Here is a 22424-nt window from a genome sequence, read left to right on the forward strand (position 1 = left end):
ATCAAAAAAGGATATATATATAAATTTTGTAATGTCTAAGCAACAAATCTTTCTTCAATACAAAAACAATAAAAGTTCTAGTCATTGGCAGTTTTTATGTTCAATTTTCACCGAGGCTAAGCTAAACTATTTGTTTATATATAGTATGTGTATGTATACCACTAGTTTAAAATGTTGAGTTTCTACTTAGTATTGTTGATGTGTAAATGTTTTTTAATCTATAGCAAAAATTCAAAGTAAATAAGTGGCTTGCCAATTGTTACATGGATATGAAAATATAAAAGTGCAATAATGATAAAAAAAAAAACAAAACACACATAAAATGTAGTTTTATTTCAAAAAAAGAAAAATTTAACAACAAAAAATTTTTTAGGGAAGAATAGACAAATTTCTCTCATATCAATTATGTATGCAATTCAATTTTTAACCAAATGAAAAGGGCTCCGTTTTTTTTAAACAAATTCAAATAATATAACTTTAAATGCAAATATATCCTTTATATATATCACTTAGACGTTTTCGTCCATTGTGATACCACAGGATCAGAAGAAGCAGGATGCCTTCTAGTTCCTACTGTTGAAGCATCCAGATAGCTTTAAAAACCCAATAACTTGCGAACTTCTTCTCCTTCTGACAGCTAGTACAGGGCACACATACAGTAGGTGTTCTATAGTCTCTTCTTCTTTGATGTCCTCACAGCTTCTGCAAAAGTCGTTGTTGGCAACCTTCAGTCCGTTAGCATGTTTTCCAATTATACAGTGACCTGTCGGGACGGACAGCAAAGCAGTAGACCTCTTCAAGACTAAATTAGGCCACACAGTTTTGGAATGCTCACAGCCCCCTCTTTGTGATCTTCTATAATTCGTTGTCCTTTGGGCCTGGTCCTGAAAACTTAGCTTACATGTTGCTAGAGGCACACAGATTCCAGTGTCCCTAGAATATGTGGGGTGTTTCCTAGTCTCGCAAGCTCAACCGCTTTACAATTCCCCGGGATATCTCTGTGGCCCCGCACCCAGAAAAGGTGAATTTTGAACTGCTCAGCCATCTCGTTGAGAGACCTGCGATAGTTGGCGGTTTTTGTGTTCAGAAATACGTTCTCCAGGGATTTAATGGCTGCCTGGCTGTCGGAGAAAATATTTATGCAAATCGTCTTTAAGACATTATATCTTAGCCATTCCACTACTTCCTTAATTGCAAGGATCTCTGTTTGATACACACTGCAGTGGTCGGGTAACCTTTTCGATATGACCAGTTCTAGATCTTTAAAGTACACTCCAAAGCCCACCTCGTCCAAAACACCTTCCTTTTGTTGGCATAACTTTTGAAGCGCCTTCTACCAGACCACAAAACCATATAGCATTATAGGTCTGACAACTGCAGTATATACCCAATGCATGACACGCTGTCTAAACCTCCAACTTTTGCCAATGGCTCTCTTGCAGGTGTATAGTGCAAGACTGACCTTTCTTGCCCTTTCCAAAATGTTGGATTTAAAGTTCAATTTTCTCTCCATCAAAACACCCAGGTATTTTGCGCTTTCTGTAAATGGAACATTCTATATTTCAAACGAAATCAGGAATGGTATGACATAGTTCGGAGTTTTAAACAACTACGACGGCTAGCACATTTGTTGAGAATGTAAGGAAAAAAAGATTCCCCCAAAAACCACACCAAGTGGTTTCATTAACACTTATAAGCTGAACTGATGTGAAAGAAATTTAGGTAAGGTATACCAACTTTATATAGTGGGCACCGTCCGACATGAACCTTTCTAAAATGTTTTTAACACGGATGTCGGATGTGGGTATAGCAAGTAGGATGGGACCCAAACTTATTAGGTTTGATTTATGTAGTTTCATTAATATTTTGGCTCTAGAAGATCCTGGGCATTATCTATTTGTCGAAAACATTTCTCCAGAGAATAAAACTTTAAATGCAAATATGTCCACATAGTTCCAGCTTCATATTAATCCTGCGATAAGTAATCTACCCCGACTACCATTCAAAAGTATCCTTCTCCTCAATAATCTGAAAAGTAGAGCAGAATTAGCACTGAATCTTTATATTTCTTACACCGTTAATTAGTTAGGACACGAGTGTCTTGATGACGGGCAAAATCTGAGCGGCAATGAATTTGTCGATAACATTTTTCCAGAGAATATAACTTTAAATGTAAATATAACCAGGTTTTTGCTGCGTCTTATATATCCTGGGCTAAGTAATAAGAATTACAAATAGGCGTTGTTCTATCTCGACTACCATTCAAAGGTCTTCTTCTCTTCAGTGGCCTGAAAAATAAAGCAGAATTAGCACTGAATCCTTATTTTTCTTACACAGTTATTTAGTTAGACCACGAGTAACTTGATGGTGGGCGAAATTTGAGCGGCAATGGGAATTTTTCGATATCATTTCCCCAGAGAAAATAACTTTAAATGCAAATATATCAAGGTTTTTGCTGAGTCATATATATCCTGGGACGAGTAATAAGTTTTTAAAATAGTCGTTCCGTCTCGACTACCGTTCGAAAGTCTCATTCTCTTCAATAACCTAAAAATTAGAGCAGAATTAGCACTGGATCTGCATTTTCCAAGTTTTTTGAGTAAAACTCAAAGATTGTTTTCGGACCAGGGCTAAGGACTCGAGGCTTGACTCAGCAGCCTTCCTCTAAACATCTGAAAAGCTTTTTACTTAGCCTGTAGACTTCATAGATGATGGCAGAATGTTTACTTACACAATTATTATAAACCAAAATTTTGGGAACAAGATCTGTCTTTTTTATCCATTGGCAGTGTTTATTCACAGGTGTGTTTTTGATAGATTTTATTAAATTTATTTAAAAAGCTTTGCAAGCAAAATATTGTATATGTTGTGGTGTATATTTATGTGTGGCGGTTTTCCTTGTTAATTCATTTTTCACTAAAAATCCTTAAAATTTGTGTAAGAGATCTGTTGTTGTATGTTATTTTGTAATGTACAAATAGATGATATTTACAGTCATAATATGAATAAATGCATTTTTAATTTGTTTTTGCTCCTTTTACTCTTCCATCCAAAGCAGTTTAAAAATTATATTATGAAATATTTTGAAAATTTTAACATATTCGATTTCTATCACAATAGCTAGAGAGTATAAAGAACATTTAAAGCTTTGTCTCAACTAAATTTTTTTGTAACAATAAAATTTTAATAATAAAAAATATGGGAGTTTTTGGGTAATAATTGCCTAGTTGTAATAGACAGACCCCATAGATAACAAAATTTAGGCAGTGTTAAAGGTATGTATGTTGGTTAGTTTGTATGTTTGGTTTGTTAATGCAGTACAAGTGTAACTAAACTTAGATTTTTGTTTAGAAAAAATATAAATATTTCGATAGTAAATGACTAGAATAGATAATGAGATTGTTTTGTTATGTCCAGGGTGGGTTGATTGCGAGTTTGATTACTCTGTCTTTTTTGTTTGTTATGAAAGATAAACGCCTTACCTTTAACAGAAGTGAGTGTAAGTAACTCTACACTTCAAACAATGTGGGAGTTTGCAGATATTCTGCATTCTGATAGACAACACTCCCATCGGATGTTTCTATAGTTTTTATAAGCGTCTTGCAATAGAAGCACACTTTTGAGTTCATCAGATGTTGCAATATGCAATTGCGGCAGGATTGATGTTTACATGGTGTAAACACCACAGCTATGGGTTTGGCACAACAAATTGGACACAAAGAATCCTCGGATGGCAATGTTATGTCAGACAGCAGTGATTGTTTGGCTTTCAGCATATCGATGAGACGTTTCACCTTTTCGGTTTCCTCTGGTGTAACATGGGTAGGAACTATGAACAAATTTTAGTTATAATTTTTTTAATAAATGGGATGTCATAGCTGAACTTACAATCGGCTAGACTAAATTTTAATATAGGCGGATCAGCTCGTATCTTCTTTGAGGTGGAGGTAGTTGGTTGAGGTATTCGCACATCATTGGTCAGTGGGTCAATGTGGGCCCTAGTTGATGGATCGAAGTTTCCTCTTGGAATTTCACTTTGTTGTAGAATAGGCGTCTTTATTTCTCCCATGGCAAATTCCAAATTGGCAAATTGAAAACTAGGATCCGTTAAAAGTGCTCGAGAGATGCGAGTTACCTGAAGTATGATATGCAATTAAGAAAAGTAAAGAAATTTTAGTAAAGATTAATAAAATTCAAAAGAGAAGCGAGGTTCAAATAGAACACATGCAAAATGCTATAATGGGAGATTTTGGTCTATTGGGTCATTGGTATTACAGGATAGCTGACACAAAATGTTACGAATTTATGTTACAATAACTTATTAATAGAAACAGTATACATAAGGATCTGCGAAAATCTGGGTATATTTGCATTTAAAGTTAATTTTTTTTTTTTGCGAAATATGATCCAAAATTGGATACAGGGTAGCTGTGGCGATTTTTAGTTGATTCAAATTCGGTCAGACAAAAGACTTGGCCCACTCTAATCTACTTGCTTTGCGATTTCCCTACAAAATCGGGAAGGAGGCCACCGTAGCGCAGAGGTTACCATGTTCGCCTGTAGCGCTAAACGCCAGGATTCGAATCCAGGCGAGAATATCCAAATTTTTTCAGCGGTGGCTTACCCCTTCTTACGCCGGCGACATTTGTTAGGTACCATTCCATGTAAAAACTTCTCCCCTAAGAGGTGTCGCACTGCGGCTATAAGAAGGAGGCCCCTTATCGTTGAGCTTAAACTTGCACTGGACCGCACTCATTGATATGTGAGGAGTTTGCCCTTGTTGCTTAATGGAATGTTCATGAGGTAAACATCTATCGTCTTTTCTAAATTTCCCTTTGTGGGTCTTAAAATGGCTCAAGGATGAGGGCTGCTTTTCAGTCCTTTTGACTCTCATGTCATACTCATTTGTTTTTTCCCTTCTCTCTTTAGCAAGCAAATGGGATTGAAACCTAGTTATCTTGCATGCCAGAAAAGCACTCCCATCTCTGTTCCTAAAAATTTGTAACTTCCAAAGCAAAGAACACTTACCTTCGATAGACTTTTATCACTGTCCATTTCATCCTTGAATAAGGCCAAAAGTATACCCAAAGCAGCCGTTATGATGGGAAAATGTGTCACAGCATTTAAATCCGCCGAACACATATCAACAACAAATTGGAAACATCCTGGAGGAACTGTGACCCTTGATAGAACCTGACTTATCAGCTGGCATACACGATTCAAAACCAAATCACTATTGGCACGACAAGGATCATGGAAAATATCAGGGGCCACTGTTATAATCATTTCCAAGCAACGCATTAGTGAAACAGTCAATTCAAAGCACATGGAACATATTTTCAATTGTTTGGGCTCAAAAATGGTATTCTCTTGCCGGTGGGCAGTATTTTGTATCTGAAACAAGGAGTATTGAAATTTATTGATTATTTTTATTTGTTTTTTTGAGAGATAAACTTACTTCTTGCAACAGTAAAATAAACTCGGAAAAGGCCCAATTTAATTGACTCAATACTGAATTCAAAAAGGCCGTGGCCAAGGGTTCGTCTTCGGTTAGCTTTAAACCAATCAGTTCTTGAAAATGTTTGGACGGATTTGCAGGTGCTATATTGTGAAGTAGGCCGGTATGGGTTTCATTTTTCGAACGTGATCTACAAAGGCCAAAATGCAATGGGGTATTGCCACCCTGCCAAACACAAGGCTGGCGGGCATCGCGATAGGCAAAACCTTGTCCCAGCCAGAAACGTAATATCAACCAATTGCTTTGACCCCAGGCACGATTTTCATAGGGCCTAAGCAAGGCTTTGGCCAAGGCCACTTGACTGTAAAAGAAATCTGATTAAAACCAAAACTGTTATTATAAGCTGTCATAATTCCTCACCTTTTTCTGGGAGCTCTTTCCAATGCCTGTATACCAGCTTTGTGGCATGTTAATGTGCCCAAAGCTTGCAACAAAGAATCCTTGCATGAGGCCAACACAATACGCGAATCTGCTGAGTGTATACTTAGAAAATTTGCCACTGCATCGATAACACATTCGGAATCTTGTATTTCAAATTGAACCAGCAGATCATGATTGCTAAAATCCATAACGGTATCCAAAAGAATGGGTAATATATTAATGTAGACTTCAGGAACAAATGAGAAGAGTGGGCCTTCCTTTGAGGATGCCTAGAATAGAAAAGTTTCTCCATTTAAGTTTTGGAGGTTTAAAGTGAGTCTTACATGGTATATTTACATTTAGAGTCCTCAAAGCCTTATCCAGAAGCCAGGTTAAAAGTTTGCGCCTTTTGGGTCCCAAGGCAACGGCACGATACCAAGCTTGTTTGCGAGCCAGTTCAATTGAGCGTTTCTGCAAAAAAAAAATGAAATAAAAAATTTTAAGAATTGGCGTATTTTATTTTCATTCTTTTTCGGTCTTGAAGGTCCCACAAAAGCAACGCACAAAAGTTAAACAGTTCTAGACTTTGCAGCCTAAAAACTCTTCTTCATTATGGCAACACAGAATGACGCTCGATTTTAGTTGTCAAAGTTAAAAATTATAGATTTTGGAGCTGTGGACTCTTTTTTCTTCCCTTCCCTTCTATTATTTCCCTCTTTCTCCTATTCTTTGGACTTACCGCAAAAACATTTTCCCTTTGACTGAACTTTGTTCTCAATTCCGATACCACATGCGAATGCTGTTCATCCATACAAACACTGGCATGATCCTCTAATACTTGCAACTTCTTTTCAACATCTTCACGATAGAATTTGGTCTCTAGAAGAACATCATTTAAGGCGGCTATTTCATCACGAACAGAGGCAATCTGGAAACATTAAGGGATACAAATTATAAACCTTATGAAAGAATCCTTAAAATCCCTCTTACCTTTACTATATACTTATGACCTACACAGTAGTAATATAAGACACAAAGATCCAATAAATCATAGAGTGAGGCTTCGGTATTACTATTGCCCGGCTTAAGTTCGAAAACTTGGTTAAGGCGAGGATTTAACAGGGTTGTCAAGGCCGTTGAATTACTACTATGAAGAAGAAAAAACTCCATATGACAACAAAATACTTGAAAACAATTCACAGAAAGTTTTGCTATATATACCTGAGAGGACCGCCCGCCATAGAAACGTTGGTTATTGATTCAGCAGCTGAAAGATAAAGGAAGAAAAGAGATTTAAAATGAAATGAAAGTTTTAAAATGAAATGAAAGGTTTAAAATGAATAAAAGAACAACTGAAAACTATTGAAATGAATCTGGAACTGACCAAAAACACTCCTAGGTGATTTTCCTATCTGAAGGCTAAGAAACTAAGAGAACTTATAATTTTTAAAGGACAGACAAAATTTCCCCACAATTTTCTCTAAAAAACAAACTTTCCTTGACTTTTTAGACAAAATTTCTTTGAAATTCCAGAGAAAATTTAACTATAAATTTGATATAAAATTCTCTGCAGACAAAATTTTCCTTGAAATTTCTTTAAAGTCGAAATTTCCTCTTAATGGAAAATTTAGAAAAAATTTGTCGATTGAAAAAAATTCAGAGTAATATTTGTTTTGCAAATTTTGGCTTTGTAAAAAATTTTAAGGAAATTTTGGCGTCAGAAAAAATTTCAGGGAAATTTTGTCTTAAGTGAAAATTTCAGGGAATTTTTGATCTAGTGAACAACAAATTCCAGTAAATTGATGACCAAACGACAAAATTTTCATTAATACATCTCAAAAAAAAAATTTGATGGAATTTCCTCTTAAAAAAGATTTCTAAATTATCTTCCCCTCAAAATTTTCTCTGAAGGCAATATTTCTCTATTTTCAAAATTTATCCGTCCCACAGTGGTTGGTGTGTGTTGCTATCTTTGGCTTTCCTTTTCCAATTCTCGAAAGAGAAACAAACAAAAATTGACAGGCAAAAACTTGAAAAATCAAAATTTTTTTAAGAAAAATTTTCGCCCAAAGTTTTCTCCATGACAAAATTTCCAATAAGTTTTTTCTAATTTTCTCTGATATTTTCTCTATAGACAACATTTTCCTTAAATGTTCACTTAAGACAAAATTCCCTTAAGAAAACATTTTACTAGAAACTTTCTCTAAACAGGCAAAAATACCCCCGAAATTTTCTCTACAAAATTCCCCTCGACATTATTTCTACAGACAAAATTTTGCGGATAAAACTTGCCTCGAAATTTTCTCTACAGACAAAATTTCCCAAAATTTTTTTCTACAGATAAAATTTTGAGGCAATTTTTCTCTTAGGCAAAATTTTCCCCAAAAATTTTTATAATAACAACCTTGCACCGAAATTTTATCTAAAGACATTTCCCTGAAATGTTCTTTAAAGGCAAAAGTTCCCTAAAATGTTCTTTCTTCCATCAAAATTTTCTACAATGACAAAATTTCCATTAAATTTTCTCAAAAATTTTCTGTAGAGCAAAACCTCCCTGAAATTTTCTCCAATGACAAAGCTTCCCTGAAATTTTCACTAAAAAAACATTCCTGGAAGAAAATTTCTCTGAAATTTTTTCAAATAACAAAATTTCCCTAATATTCTATATCTAAAAAAAAAATTGCCTCTCAAGGCAAAATTTCCCTTGAAATTTTCTCTAAAGACAAAGTTTCCTTGAAATTTTTTATACAGAGAACATTTTATAAATTCTCATAGGTCAAAATTTCTCTCAAATTTTCACTAAAGACAAAATTTTGCTTTAAATTTTCCGCTAAGGCAAAATTTCTTTTAAATTTTCCTCCAAAGACCAAATTTTCATGAAATTTCTCGTAACACAAAATTTTAACAAAAATTTGCTAAAAGTCCATAATTCCCTGAGACTTTTTCTAAAGAAATAATTTCCAATGAAATTTTCTCTACAGATTATATTTTTTGAAATTTTCTCCAAAGACAAAATTTCTCTGGGAACTTTCTCTTAATGCAAAATGTAAACGAAATTTTCTTCAAAGACAATATTTGCCTTGTTTAAGTCAATAAAAGACAAAATTTCCCTTAAAATTTATCTTGAGAAAAAAATTCCCTGCAATTTTCATTAAAGCAGAAATATCCCTGTATTCTCCGTAAGACAAAATTTCCCTCGAAATTTTTTCTAAAAACAAAATTACTCTAAAATTCTCTCTAAACACAAAATTTTCTTTAAGAAAAAATTTCCCTTAAATTTTATCTAAAGACAACATTTTCCTGAATGTAATGGAAATTTTGTTTTTAAAAATTTCCTATTAAGACAAACTTTTTTTCTTCTTTTTCTCTCAATGCAATATCTCCCTGAAAATTTTCTGAAGACAAAATATCCCTAAATTTTTTTAACACAAAAAATGTTTTTCTTAAAGAAAAAATTTTCCTGAAATTTTTCTCATTATTTAGCCTAAAAGACAAAAATTTTCCCAAAATTTTGTTCAAAGCCAAAGTTTGCAACCAATTTTCCTTTAAGAGAAACTTTTCTAGAAATTTTCTCTAAATTTTTTCTAAAAAATTTTTTTCCCTAAAATGTTCTATAAAAATTTTCTTTCCCCTAAAACTTTCTTTAAAGTCAAATTTTTTCTGTAGGTTTTCCCAAAAATTTTTACATAAAAAAAAATTTTAAAATTTGTTTCCCCGTTAATAGGACAAAATGTGCTACTCACTTAAATCTGTTACTCTCACAATGACTCGATCATCTTCCAATAGCTCTTGGGTCCTTTCAACCCCCAAATGTTGTTGAATATCATTGCGATGAACCTTGCGCAGATGCGATAACACACCACCAACACGATCAAAATGTTGATACTCAAAACTCCCATCATAAAAATAGGTGGGTGATATTGCAATATCACGGCTGGCTATTTCCCTTTCAAAAGCTGTCTTGGTCACATCAATGAGTATGCAGATAAAGGCCAATGCTACGGTATTTTCAATGGGATGCAAAATGCTGGATTGCATAAAAAACAAAGTGTGATAAGGCTGTAACAAAGATGTGAAAACATAGTTAAAAAAAAAAAAAAATGTTTGGGGGTATTGCTACCATACAGACCCTTTGTTCCATACTAAGGTCCATTACGTAACGACGCAATTTGGCTAGAAATATTTTGCGACTTGAGGAAGAGACCATGTCACCATCATCATTAGTTAGCAAACTCAACAACAAAGTCTTTTGCAAAGCATAAACAAAGTCTGTTGATTTTGATATTTGCTCCACAGCAGCAAGGTATTTGCTTTTGGGCCCTCCTATGCCTTCGGTCCAAGCCAGATGGTCTGGTATAAGTGTTTGCATATAGGAAAACTCTGGAGGTCTTATATACATAAGTAAGGCCAAACTGTGGAAACCAAACCAAATGCTTAAAGATTATTTTTACATGCATAAAGCAGTAACTTACAAATGTTTTTTGAAAAACTTATATTCCAAATAAATTTTACGCGTCCTGGTGTGATTGCACAGGCCTATTAATGTTTGCAGCGCCAGACGTTGTGGTCCATAATCCAAAGCCTTATTGGTTTGAGTGAAATCACTTAATAAAGCATTGGCCAATTTCTTGAGAATATATTTCATCTCCTCGACTTCCATGTAGTTCCATAAAATATCCAATAAGGCTCCCAAAACACTTTCCGAATGTCCCGGTTGTATGGCATCGCTGTCATTTCTGTAAATAATAAAAAAAAAATCGCAACAATAAAACCAACAATGTAGGCATAGTTTTTACAGGGGTGTACCACCTTAAATTGCAAGCATGTCTTATGACATCCAACAGCTTACTTTCGATCACATAGCTATTGAATAGCAGTGGCGATAAATGCTCAATAATCAGTGTGCAAAATACCACGTAGACAGTTTTCTTGGTCGATAGCTTATCCTCTTTGGGCTTTTTACTTTTCTCGCTATTATAGCGAGCTACAATTGTAGACATATTCATTAAATAGCCCAGCAATAGTTCAGCTCTTTGTACATTGACTATGGGAACAGCCATGAGGGGCTTATAGTCAGCCACGGGGTATTTAAAGGGACTATTACCAAAGTTAGCCTGTACACTTTGATTATAGCCTAAGGAAATGGCGGGAAAAAATGTTATGCCAGGTCCTTTTTCCAGTTTGGAAAATGCCACACCCATTGATATGCCATTGCGATAATAGGTGATTTCTTCTTGTTCAATGTCCAGGGTGACACCAATGATATCGCCAATTTGCCATTTTTCACCGTATCTGTAAGAGAGAAGAAATGATAAAAAAAAGATGTGGAAATGTTTTAAAGTTCTCATTGAAAAAGGATTTTAATTAACATCCTGGTCACAATAGAGGTCTTCGCCTAAGAACTCAATATTCGGATCACATTCGATATTAATCTGGGGCGCTAAGAATTTGAAGACTTGTTTCGAGTTCCAGTTTTGGAATGAAGTTTGATACATACATGTGATTTAACCTTAAAAGCATGAACTTGAAGTCCGTTTTAGGGTTAAAAGAGCTACAACCATGATCGAACGTTTCGTTTGGGTGTGATACGATTTCTACGCAGTTCGGAGGGAGTGTATACGAGGTTAGGCTAAGGGTAACTTAAGACTGGTTAAGTGTAGGTTAATTTTAAGGTTGGGGTTAAGGTTAGGTTTAAGGTTAGGGTTAAGGTTAGGGTTAAGATTAAGGTGAGTTTTTAGTTTACGTTGGTTGTTAAGGTTAGGTCAGGTTTTAGTTGAGGTTAAGATTAGATGTATATTAGGCTAAAGTTAGATTAGGTTAAGTTTAGGTTAGGTTAAGGCGAAGTTTTGGTTTACGTTGGGCTATGTTAAATTAAGGTAATGTTGAGGCTAGATTAAGGTGTTAGGTCAGGTTTCAGTTTAGGTTAAGATTAGGTGCATATTAGTTTAGTTAGTTAGATTCCGGTAGGGTTTAGGCTAATGTTAGGTAAAGGTTGATGCTAGGTCAAGATTTGGTTTGGTTGGGTAAAGGTTGGGTTTAAGTTAGGTTTAGGTTTAGAAAAGATTTGGGTTAGGTTTAGGTTGGGTCAAGGTTAGGTTAAGGTTAGCTTAAGGTTTGGTTGAGTAAAGGATGGGTTTTAGTTAGGTTTAGGTAAGATTTGGGTTAGGTTTAGGTTAGGTTTTGTGATGTTTTGGTTTTCGTTGGGTTAAGTTTAGGTCAGGTTTTATTTTAGGTTAAGGTTAGGTGCATATTAGTTTGAAGTTAGATTCCGGAAGGATTTAGGTTATTGTTAAGTAAAGTTGAATGCTACGTCGAGGTTAGGCCAAGGTTTGGTTAAAATTTGTTTAAGGCGAGGTTTTGGTTTACATTGGGCAATGTTAGGTTGAGGCTAGATTTGGGTGAGGTTTTGGTTTACGTTGGGATAAGTTTAGGTCAGTTTTATTTTAGGTTAAGATAAGGTGCATATTAGTTTAAAGTTAAATTCTGGTGGGTTTGGGTTATTGTTAAGTAAAGGCTAATGCTACGTCAAGGTTAGGTTAAGATTTGGTTAAGGCGAGGTTTTGGTTTACGTTGGGCTATGTTAGGTTGAGGCTAGATTAAGGTGAGGTTTAGGTTTACGTTGGGTTAAGGTTAGGTCAGGTTTTATTTTAGGTTAATGTAAGGTGCATATTAGGTTAAAGTTAGATTCCGGTAGGTTTAAGGTTAATTATTAGGCAAAGGTTGATGCTAGGTCAAGGTAAGGTTAAGGTGAGGTTAACGTTGGTTTTAGGTTAAGTAATGTTTTGATTAAGGTTATATAGTCACTAAATTACGGCTTAATATTACCGGACATATTACTCGATTTTGATGACACCCTATTTTTGCCTACGGGCCTTCACACATAGGCCTTAATTCCAAATACTACTGCCTATCACATAAAACATTTTTAATCCCACATTTAAATCTCTGATGAAAAGAGGAGTTGGGGATGTGTCCAAAAGGGCAGCATGGTTGACTGTTTCGAAAGCCTGCGATAAGAGCCAAGAGAAAAGTCTTATGACACCGTTTGACCTGGTTAAAAGCTCGGCTAATATGTGCAGTGATGGTGAGCAAAGCAGTGCTGTGCTAAACAAATTACGAAGTTCATACTGATTCTCAACACATGGAAAATCGGAAAAAGGCTTACGAGAAGTAGCGTTCCAAGGTCATAGCGAATGAAGGGAAATCCCTCTATACGATTCTCACTTGCTGGAACTCTTTCCTGAGTTTTGTAGTGGAAACACTCTGCCCATTTTCCAGTCCAGGGGAACTACAAGAGGGTCAAGAGAAAGATGGAAAATCGTTATCAGGTATTCAACTCCAAATTGACTAGATAACTTAGACGATCTAGTCCAGCCAATGGATTTTGTAACTTCATTAAAGGTAAATTCTTATGGTTGATTAGAAACCATGGATGCGACGAATGTCTTTCTTTCCGGCCGAATACTTAGCTACCGACATGTCCAGGTTTTTCAGCATCAGTGACATGACATTGGAACTTTATCAACGGTAAATTTCATCAGCTCCCTTCCTTCTCACCCTCACAGTTTCAGGATGCTCAAAATTTTACGGTTAAACTGACGTTTCTCTTCGGATCACTCACTGCAAGGTCACCAAAAGCAGCTGAGGTCCTATCGTCCCTTCTACCGGGGTGTTGAAAGTGAGTTAACAGTGACCACAGATTACCAATACTGGCACCTAAGTTGCAACGCTTTAGGTGTAAAATGCAAAGGTGAATATTGCCCATGAACATTCCACTAAGGAACAGGGGCAAACTTCTCACATATCAATGAGTGCAGTCAGATTCAAGTTTAAGCTCAATGATACGGGGCCTCCTTTTTATGGCCGAGTCCGAACGGAATCGGCTTTTTTGATGGATATACGTCCGGCCTTCAGAGGTTATGAAAAGAATTTTGGTATTTTTGGGAGGTTGTTATTGTTGTGGGGGAGGTGATCCCAATGAAATTATGGATTGCCAGGACACTTGAATCTTTCCTGTACTGTTGTTATTGTAGCCACATTTGCATGTAGGGGTGGCGATTCTTGTCAAACTCCAATCGGCGAGCAAGCTCGTTCCGTTCTATATGACCGGTCGCCGCGGGAACGTCATTGCCATTGGTCACTTAAAGGCGCCAAAAACTCACCTTGTTGTATCGAGCATCATAGACAATCAGTATTTATCGAAGAGCCAGTGCCATTCGGACGCGCCCAGCAGCTCCCAGCTAAGCTTCTCGTGACAACGAAGAACACCACACAGATTGGAGCTCAAAGTTTCAGCCTGTGTGATGCTCATAGTTATCCCATGCCGGGTTAACAGGTGACTAATGTCAGGCTTAATTTTGTCCCCTATCCTCTTAATTATTTTAGAAGTTTCTTCTTTGGCTACTGTCTGACAAATGCTGCTTGTATAAAGAAAATAATTTGAACAAATATTTCAAATGAAGTCCTTCTCATGTCATAGTTTTGCCTAATTAAATGCCGTAATATTTCTAAGTGCTATCCAAGTTATGACACCAAACATAAGTCAAGTTACTTTCTTCTTCTCGTTAGGTGAGAGAATGTGATTATAACAATTCCTAGAAATTTTAGTGTTGATGACTAAAACGTTTTTGCACTACATTGTATTTGCTCTCCAAGCCTCTGGTGTTAGACATCCATTTTATCTAATTCGTGACCTTAGTTGTTAATTAATTTCCTTGGCATTATCATGATAACATACTTTGCCGTTGATATATGCCAACTCTGTTGTTTGCTACCATCGTAACCATAACTCAGCTTTGAATCTCCCACTCCACTGTTTTCATTGAACACACATTTTTTGGAGCACCAGCCCACTTGCATGACCCCCTTACTATGTAGTTGAACCTAAAGAAAAAAATAAGGATGAAAAAAAAACAAACGAAATGAATCGAGACGAGACACAAACAAATCGAAATGAATGAAAGTAAGAGTGAGGTGTGAGGTGTGAGAGGTTATTGTTTACATCCCATACCACTGCCTAAACATTTGCCAATGGTTATGATGGTGATGATGAAGATGATTTCGAAACGACGAAAGTTCAATGATTCGTGTTTTGTGACACGAGGTGGCCCAAAGGCAAGAATTAAGGTAGTGGGGCAGGCAGTGAGACACATAGACAACAAATGCTACATATATACCATTGTAGGTTCATCATTACCTCATACATCCAGCGACCGCCGAAAACACAGGCATTGGCTTTGATGGTGTTGAAACTACCCTGAGACCTCACCGAGAGTCTATCATTGGCCACTCGAGCCGTTGATGAAAAATCAATATCGAATATGACATATTCCGGTCCCAACCTTGACCGCATTTCCAGCTGTTGCTGCACCACGGCATCATGGCATCTAGCCTTTATGTCATCCAGTTTGCCTTTAAGCCATGACTTGACCAATATCATTTGTCTGCAATAGGATAATTGACTATTTTTTCAGCATGTGCATGCATACATATACACATTTTTTCTCTAAGGATAATAAAAAAAAAGTTGGTGACATACTCCGGCAAGGTGAGACCATCGCAGCCTCCACGTTTCGTTGCTTCATCAGGTGCTTCCTCGTCATCTTCAGGTCCTAGTACTTTAAATATATCCTCACCAAAAACTTTTATGAATAACTTTTTTATAGACATTTTTATTTTTGGAATACAACACAGTGCAAATGCAGATAATTGCATGCATTAATTCTGGCCCAAAATATATAAAATAAAGTGTGACTTCTTTTTAAATCATTTCCTGGCCAATTATATTTTTTTTTCTAATTTTTTTGCCACCCGCACTTTAAATTTTTAACCGAAAATTTGCCAATACTAACACTAACTAATTTTTATACTTTTTTGTTGTAATGCAAAAGTGTAATGTAAATGTCATTTTGTCGATTGCTGAAGAAATTTGTTATCGATACCAAATCGAAAAGAAAGAAGGTATCGAAATATTAATTTCCTCTCCGTTACTCACTCAACACCAATCAAATAACGGTAAATGCAAATTGTAAAACGGTTAAAGGAAATTAAGAAATGCGGAAAAGTAAATGAAAATGAATTGCCATGTTAATTTTAATGGAAATTGGCAATGATGTGGTTTAATAAGATTTTTGAAAGAAAAACGATTAATCGTTGTTTGCACTACATCATTAAAAAAAAAAAAAAACAAAGAGATGCCGGACTGCTGCACGCCGTTCGGATTCGGTTTTAGAAAATGTGGCCCCTGATCACTAAGCTTAAAATTGAATCGGATAGCTCTCATTGATATGTGAGAAGTTTATCCCTGTTCCCTAATGGAAAGTCCGTGGGCAAATTTGCAGTACTAAAACAAAACAACAAACATCGATAACTTGTCTTGCACTAGATAGTTCGAAAATAAAACACGTCAAGTTTCACATAGTAATCTGCAGTGTTTGTTTTGTAATTTATTGGTTGATATTACCTGTTATCGCAAGATATCGATAACTTTTCACTACAAGTTTGCAGTAGAATTTCAGCCAAAACATGGCAGAACAACACTGTAAATTCGAGATGACTGGTAGGCTCAAATGGGTGTATGAATAAAGCGGAAGGTATAGGATGGCCTCTTAAGACCTAAACAGAATGAGCGCATTGATGAGCGTCGCGTTGAAAAATGCAACACTGCCAACAAATGGTAAAAAGCAACTCGCAAAGTTAAACAATTTTAAAATTTGTCGACTATAAACACAGAATGACGTTCGCTATTAAGCGTGAAAATTGAAATTTATTAACTTTTTCGCGTCGCTTTTGTGGAATTTGTATGCAGAGTTGCATTTGTGCAACTTCGCTGATTTTTTTATATGGACTTTGGCAGCATTCAGCTTGAAAAGCTGAACAGATACTCAGCTTAATTGGCAATCTAGTCCAAAAATGCAATGAATCGTCCTATTATTAATTACTTATCGTGCCAACGGCCTATAAACTTAAGAACTCATTATCGGTTATCGACACCTGTCAGCTGCCAGCAGTCAGTTTATGTGTTGACGTTTCAATTTTATTATTGTTGTTGTTATTTATCTCATTGCAAGTGGAGGTTTCAATTTAATCCCACTGGAAATTTTAGGAAAAAAAGAACATTTGTTTGTTTTATTGCCATAGAATTTATTTATTTTTGTTGAAGCTTTACCCGAAACATCATGACATCGGATTGGGATGAAGTTAAACGTTTGGCAGCAGATTTTCAAAAAGCTCAGCTAACATCCACACTTCAGAAGTGAGTCCATTGCAATACCTGTTTTCACTGCCATCTCACAATATCCATATTTAGATTATCCGAACATAATTGCGTAGAAATTGTTACTCTTCTGTTGGAGAAAAAGTTGTTGGAAGTTATTTTTACCAATGATGGTAAAGAGTACATAACACCGGATCATTTGGAGAAGGAAGTGCAGGATGAGTTGTATGTTAATGGGGGTAGAGTTAATCTGGTGGAAGTCAGCAAGAACTTAAATGTGGATTTGACTAGGGTACGTATAGAAACAAAAACTTTGAAATCTCTTTTAAATTTTTATTTTTTAGATCGAAGATGTTGCCAAGAAAATTGCTGCGGAAACCCCCAGTATCCATTTTATATTGGGCCAATTGATTGATGAGGATTACATTACCTATATAGCCCAGGAAATCAATGAAAAGCTCAGCCAAAGAGGAGAGATCTCAGTCAACGATTTAACCGAACAGTTTGATCTTCCTTCGGACTTTTTACAAAAAGATGTTTTAGAAAAACATTTGGGTAAAATTATCAAGGGCCGCCAAGATCCCTCAAATCCCAGGGTCTTCTTTACCCAGGCCTATCTACAGAGATGTAAGGCAAAAATACGTGGTGCCTTGGCAGCCATCACCAGGCCCACCAATGTTTCGGTGATCTTGCAACAAACCAATATACAACAGAAGATATTCCATACGCTGGTGGATGAAATAAGTCCAGCCGGCCAGGTCACCTCTAAGCTGGCCAACGCACAGTATATACCGCATATTTATGCCAAAATGCAATCGGATTGGGTTAATAACTTCTATCGACAGAATGGCTTTCTGGAATATGATGCCATACAAAAACTGGGCATTACCAATGCCAAACAGTTTATCAACAAACAATTTCCCGATGAAGAGTTGATGTATCTGAAACGTTGTGCTGTAAGTTCAAAACTGATTGAATTGACGGTGTTGCCTGCTTTGTCAGCTGCCAAGCAATTTATAGACTTGTCCTCACTGTTGCCCTCGAATATGTCGTCCTCGGACCGGGAAGAACTGTTTGAGGCCATTATGAGCCAACACAGTTCAGTGTTGGCTAACTTTGTACTGATTGGTTCTAATTCGGGGTCTTCTGTGGTCTTTACTCCACAATATTTGGAGGAACTTACCCAACCTTGCCGTGAATTGGCTTGTGCCAAAGCAAAGAGTTCTGTAGACAGTGGAAGTTATCAGCAATATATAGCCACCAAGCAAATATCTAGTAAATCAGGTCAACGAAGAGGAGACGATGATGATGACGATAAGCTGGATAAACGTGATGAACGACGCAAGAAAGCCGCCTCCGGCAAAGCAGGTGGGGGAGCTCAAGGGCGGGAGACAAAAACCAAATCCACAAAGAAGCATCCTCGTGGAGGCAAAAAGGGAGGAAAGAATGAATTTGATAGTGATGACGAGGATATGGGAACAACTGCAAATAGCAGCAGTTCTAAGAAACAGTACGAACTGATAACCATAGCAGATCTGGTAAAGGTTTTGGATAAGGAAACCTCTGCCTTGGGTATAGATGAATTGAATGAAGACATTGCGGGCATGTATCACGAGTGAGTACAAAAAGGAATGATATAAAGATGTTTGAAAACTTTATAGAACTTGGTTATTTCAGGCAACTTAATCAATTGGCTTTGGCCAAAGCTCAAGAGTTGTATGAAATCACCCTGCAGAAAAGTGCCGCCGGCAGTGGACAATCTCATGCCGCTGTACAAGAGAAAATCAATACTTTATTGGTGGATTTGAGATTATACGAAAAGGGACTAAAGGTATTTTAAGGAAAAATTCTATAAATCCAAAGTTTTTGAATATGTTCTTTTAACAGCTCTTCCCAGCCAATGCTCAACAAGACTTGATGAAATATCTACTCAAATCCTTGGGCAATGATATTAGCAATGAACTAATACTCTATGTGGCAAATGAATGCCAAATTGAGGTGAAGAATCCCAATTTGAATGTTGATCAACGCAACAAATTGGCTCAAGAATGTGGTATGTTTGAAAAAAAGTTATAACCTTTAGCTACACTAACTCCCTCTCTGTTTTTCGCCTCATAGGTGGAGATTACAAACCCGTTCTCTTGGAACTCAATAAGGCTTTGAACAAAACCATAGACGAATTTGTTTTGGCCACCGAAAATGCCCTCAAAATATGCAGCATGATTGTTAAGAAAGTCGACAAGAAAAAGGATCGCCAATTAATAATACAACATCGCGAAAAATTGCTAGAACAATTGCAACAATGCTCAGAGCCGGCCTTAATACTGCATTTAACCACATTGGTCTTGTTCACCACCATTACAGGATACATTTTACATGCTAGCGGTAAATTTGTCTCACAAATTCTGGCATTTATCAATTCCTCAATGACTGATGAGCATAATAAGCTTTTGACGAAATATCATGGTAAGTTTTACCAACATTTTCCCAGGATTTTCTAATGGCTTCCTCTTCATATCCCCAGATTTGGTTATAAGCGTCCTACGTTTAGCTAACGACTCTGCTGAATACACTACGGCTACCGCTGAATTGACAGATTTGGAACCTAAAATCAAACAACTGGCTTCTTCGTTCGAGAAACCAGGTGTTTCGAAATCCGAATAACTTCTCTGGAATTCCATTTAAATGTTTTGGTTTTTTTTTTATTGATGTACATAATATCATTGTAACACTAGAGTTGTTATTTTGCTTCATAATTTCGTCATACTGTTTAAAATTTATTCATATTTTTATTAAATTAAAGCAAATAAAGGTTCATAGCATGAAACAAAGAGAGAATGTCCCATGAAAATCAAATTTCGTGAAATTTCCAATGCAATCGGATTTTGATTTGTCTACGAAAATCAATTTTCGACCAAATTTTCTATGGCAATTATATTTTATGACAACGTTTGCAACAAAATCAAATTTTTACAAAATTTTCTATGAAAATCAAATTTCTACGACGAAATTTTCTTTGAAAAGCAATTTCAGAGAAATTTTTAATGCAAATCAAATTTTGACGCAATTGTGGATGAAACCCAAGTTTCTACGAAATTTTCTATAAAAAGAAATTTCGACAGTTTTCTATGAAACACAAATTTCAACGATTTTTTATATTGAAAATCAAATTTCAACGAATATTCTGTGAAAATCAACTTTCAAAGAGAAAATTTTCTTTGAAAATCAAATTTTGACGAAATTTTCTATGAAAACCTAATTTCGACGAATATTTCTTAGAAAAGTAATTTCAGAAAAATTTTTAACGCAAATCGAATTTCGACGAAAATGGTAATTCGACAAAATTTGCAATGTAATAAAATTTCATATAAAAAGAAATTTCGACAAAATTTTCTATGAAAATCAAATTTTGACAAAGTTTTCTATGAAACTAAAATGTCGACGATTTTTTTATGAAACCAAATTTCCACGAATATTCTGTGAAAATAAATTTTCAAAGAGAAAATTTTCTTTGAAAATCAAATTTTGACGAAATTTTCTATGAAAATCTAATTTTGACGAAATTTTTAATGTAAATTAAATTTTAGCTAAATTTTCTATGAAAATCAAATTCTGAGAAATTTTCTATGCAAATCAAATTCTGAGAAATTTTCTATGCAAATCAAATTTCGACGAAATTTTCTATGAAAATCAAATTTCGACAAAATTTTCTATGAAAATCAAATTTCGACGAAATTTTCTATGAAAATCAAATTTCGACGAAATTTTCTATGAAAATCAAATTTCGACGAAATTTTCTACGAAAATCAAATTTCGACGAAATTTTCTATGAAAATCAAATTTTGACAAAATTTTCTATGAAAATCAAATTCTATAAAAATTAGATTTCTAAAAAATTTTCTATGAAAATCAAATTTTGACAAAATTTTGTATGAAAATCAAATTTTGACAAAATTTTGTATGAAAATCAAATTTTGACAAAATTTTCTATGAAAATCAAATTTTGACAAAATTTTCTATGAAAATCAAATTTTGACAAAATTTTCTATGAAAATCAAATTTTGACAAAATTTTCTATGAAAATCAAATTTTGACAAAATTTTCTATGAAAATCAAATTTTGACAAAATTTTCTATGAAAATCAAATTTTGACAAAATTTTCTATGAAAGTCAATTTTTGACAAAATTTTCTATGAAAATCAAATTTTGACGGCAATTTTCTATGCAAATGAAAATTCTGCGAAATTTTCTATGAAAATCAAATTTCGACAAAATTTTCTATGAAAATAAAATTTCGACGAAATTTTCTATGAAAATCAAATTTTGACGAAATTTTCTATGAAAATCAAATTTCTATGAATATCAAATTTCGCGGAAATTTTCTATGAAAATCAAATTTCGACGAAATATTCTATGAAAATCTAATTTCAACAAGATTTTCTATAAAAATTATATTTCTAAAAAATTTTCTATGTAAATCAAATTTCAACAAAATTTTCTATAAAAATCAAATTTCGACGAAATTTTCTATGAAAATCTAATTTCGACGAAATTTCCTGTGAAAATCAAATTTCGACGAAATTTTCTATGAAAATCAAATTTCGACAAAATTTTCTATGAAAATCAAATTTCGACGAAATTTTCTGTGAAAATCAAATTTCGACAAAATTTCCTGTGAAAATCAAATTTTGACAAAATTTTCTACGAAAATCTAATTTCGACGAAATTTTCTATGAAATTCGAAGTTCGACGAAATTTTCTATAAAAATTAGATTTCTTAAAAAATTTTTTATAAAAATTAGATTTCTAAAAGATTTTCTATAAAAATTAGATTTCTAAAAAATTTTCTATGAAAACCAAATTTTGACAAAATTTTGTATGAAAATCAAATTTTGACAAAATTTTGTATAAAAATCAAATTTTGACAAAATTTTCTATAAAAATCAAATTTTTTACAAAATTTTCTATGAAAATCAAATTTCTACGACGAAATTTTCTATAAAAATCAAATTCTATAAAAATTAGATTTCTAAAAAATTTTCTATGAAAATCAAATTTTGACGACATTTTCTATAAAAATTATATTTCGACGAAATTTTCTATGAAAGTCTAATTTCGACGAAATTTCCTGTGAAAATCAAATTTCGACAAAATTTTCTTTGAAAATCAAATTTTGACGCAATTTTCTATGAAAATCAAATTTCGACGAAATTTTCTGTGAAAATCAAATTTCGACGAAATTTCCTGTGAAAATCAAATTTCGACAAAATTTTCTACGAAAATCTAATTTCGACGAAATTTTCAATGAAAGTAGAAGATCGACAAAATTTT

At 34.7% G+C, this 22424-nt stretch overlaps 2 protein-coding genes across 4 annotated transcripts; one reads left to right on the top strand and one right to left on the bottom strand.

The window, feature by feature from the left end:
- Positions 1 to 2769: 2769 nt before the first annotated feature.
- Positions 2770 to 15754, bottom strand: LOC106091164 (E3 ubiquitin-protein ligase RNF123). Of its 3 annotated transcripts, none has more exons than XM_013257620.2 (16): positions 15417 to 15754; positions 15075 to 15321; positions 14616 to 14761; positions 10688 to 11170; positions 10351 to 10614; positions 10008 to 10290; positions 9622 to 9937; positions 7100 to 7145; positions 6869 to 7025; positions 6618 to 6806; positions 6236 to 6349; positions 5879 to 6168; positions 5459 to 5819; positions 5029 to 5394; positions 3889 to 4135; positions 2770 to 3829 (listed from the first exon to the last, which is right to left on the bottom strand). In XM_013257620.2, exons 1-16 carry the CDS (start codon positions 15590 to 15592, stop codon positions 3510 to 3512), a joined length of 4005 nt encoding a protein of 1334 aa, XP_013113074.2. In that variant the 5' UTR covers positions 15593 to 15754; the 3' UTR covers positions 2770 to 3509. The 3 variants fall into 3 exon arrangements, with proteins under 3 accessions (XP_013113074.2, XP_013113066.2, XP_013113059.2); XM_013257612.2 differs by having other exon boundaries at positions 6869 to 7022; positions 15075 to 15339; XM_013257605.2 differs by having other exon boundaries at positions 15075 to 15339.
- A 1171-nt stretch (positions 15755 to 16925) lies between these two features.
- LOC106091188 (E3 UFM1-protein ligase 1 homolog) lies at positions 16926 to 19933 on the top strand. The gene is made up of 7 exons (XM_013257629.2): positions 16926 to 17132; positions 17187 to 17385; positions 17438 to 18708; positions 18771 to 18924; positions 18981 to 19146; positions 19212 to 19559; positions 19618 to 19933. Exons 1-7 carry the CDS (start codon positions 17056 to 17058, stop codon positions 19755 to 19757), a joined length of 2355 nt encoding a protein of 784 aa, XP_013113083.2. The 5' UTR covers positions 16926 to 17055; the 3' UTR covers positions 19758 to 19933.
- Positions 19934 to 22424: the final 2491 nt, after the last annotated feature.

This window comes from Stomoxys calcitrans, chromosome 2, assembly GCF_963082655.1.
Source record: "Stomoxys calcitrans chromosome 2, idStoCalc2.1, whole genome shotgun sequence".
NCBI classification, from domain to species: Eukaryota; Metazoa; Arthropoda; class Insecta; order Diptera; family Muscidae; genus Stomoxys; species Stomoxys calcitrans.

Bases quoted from the DNA above. Each gene is read 5' to 3' on its own strand.
- LOC106091164 (XM_013257605.2), bottom strand. From the start codon at position 15,592: ATGCAATTATCTGCATTTGCACTGTGTTGTATTCCAAAAATAAAAATG. The intron at 10,615-10,687 runs GTGGTACACCCC...TATTATTTACAG, and splicing joins AGACATGCTTGCAATTTAAG to AAATGACAGCGATGCCATAC. The intron at 5,395-5,458 runs GTAAGTTTATCT...TCCTTGTTTCAG, and splicing joins TTATTTTACTGTTGCAAGAA to ATACAAAATACTGCCCACCG.
- LOC106091188 (XM_013257629.2), top strand. From the start codon at position 17,056: ATGACATCGGATTGGGATGAAGTTAAACGTTTGGCAGCAGATTTTCAA. The intron at 17,133-17,186 runs GTGAGTCCATTG...ATCCATATTTAG, and splicing joins CTAACATCCACACTTCAGAA to ATTATCCGAACATAATTGCG. The intron at 18,709-18,770 runs GTGAGTACAAAA...TGGTTATTTCAG, and splicing joins ATTGCGGGCATGTATCACGA to GCAACTTAATCAATTGGCTT.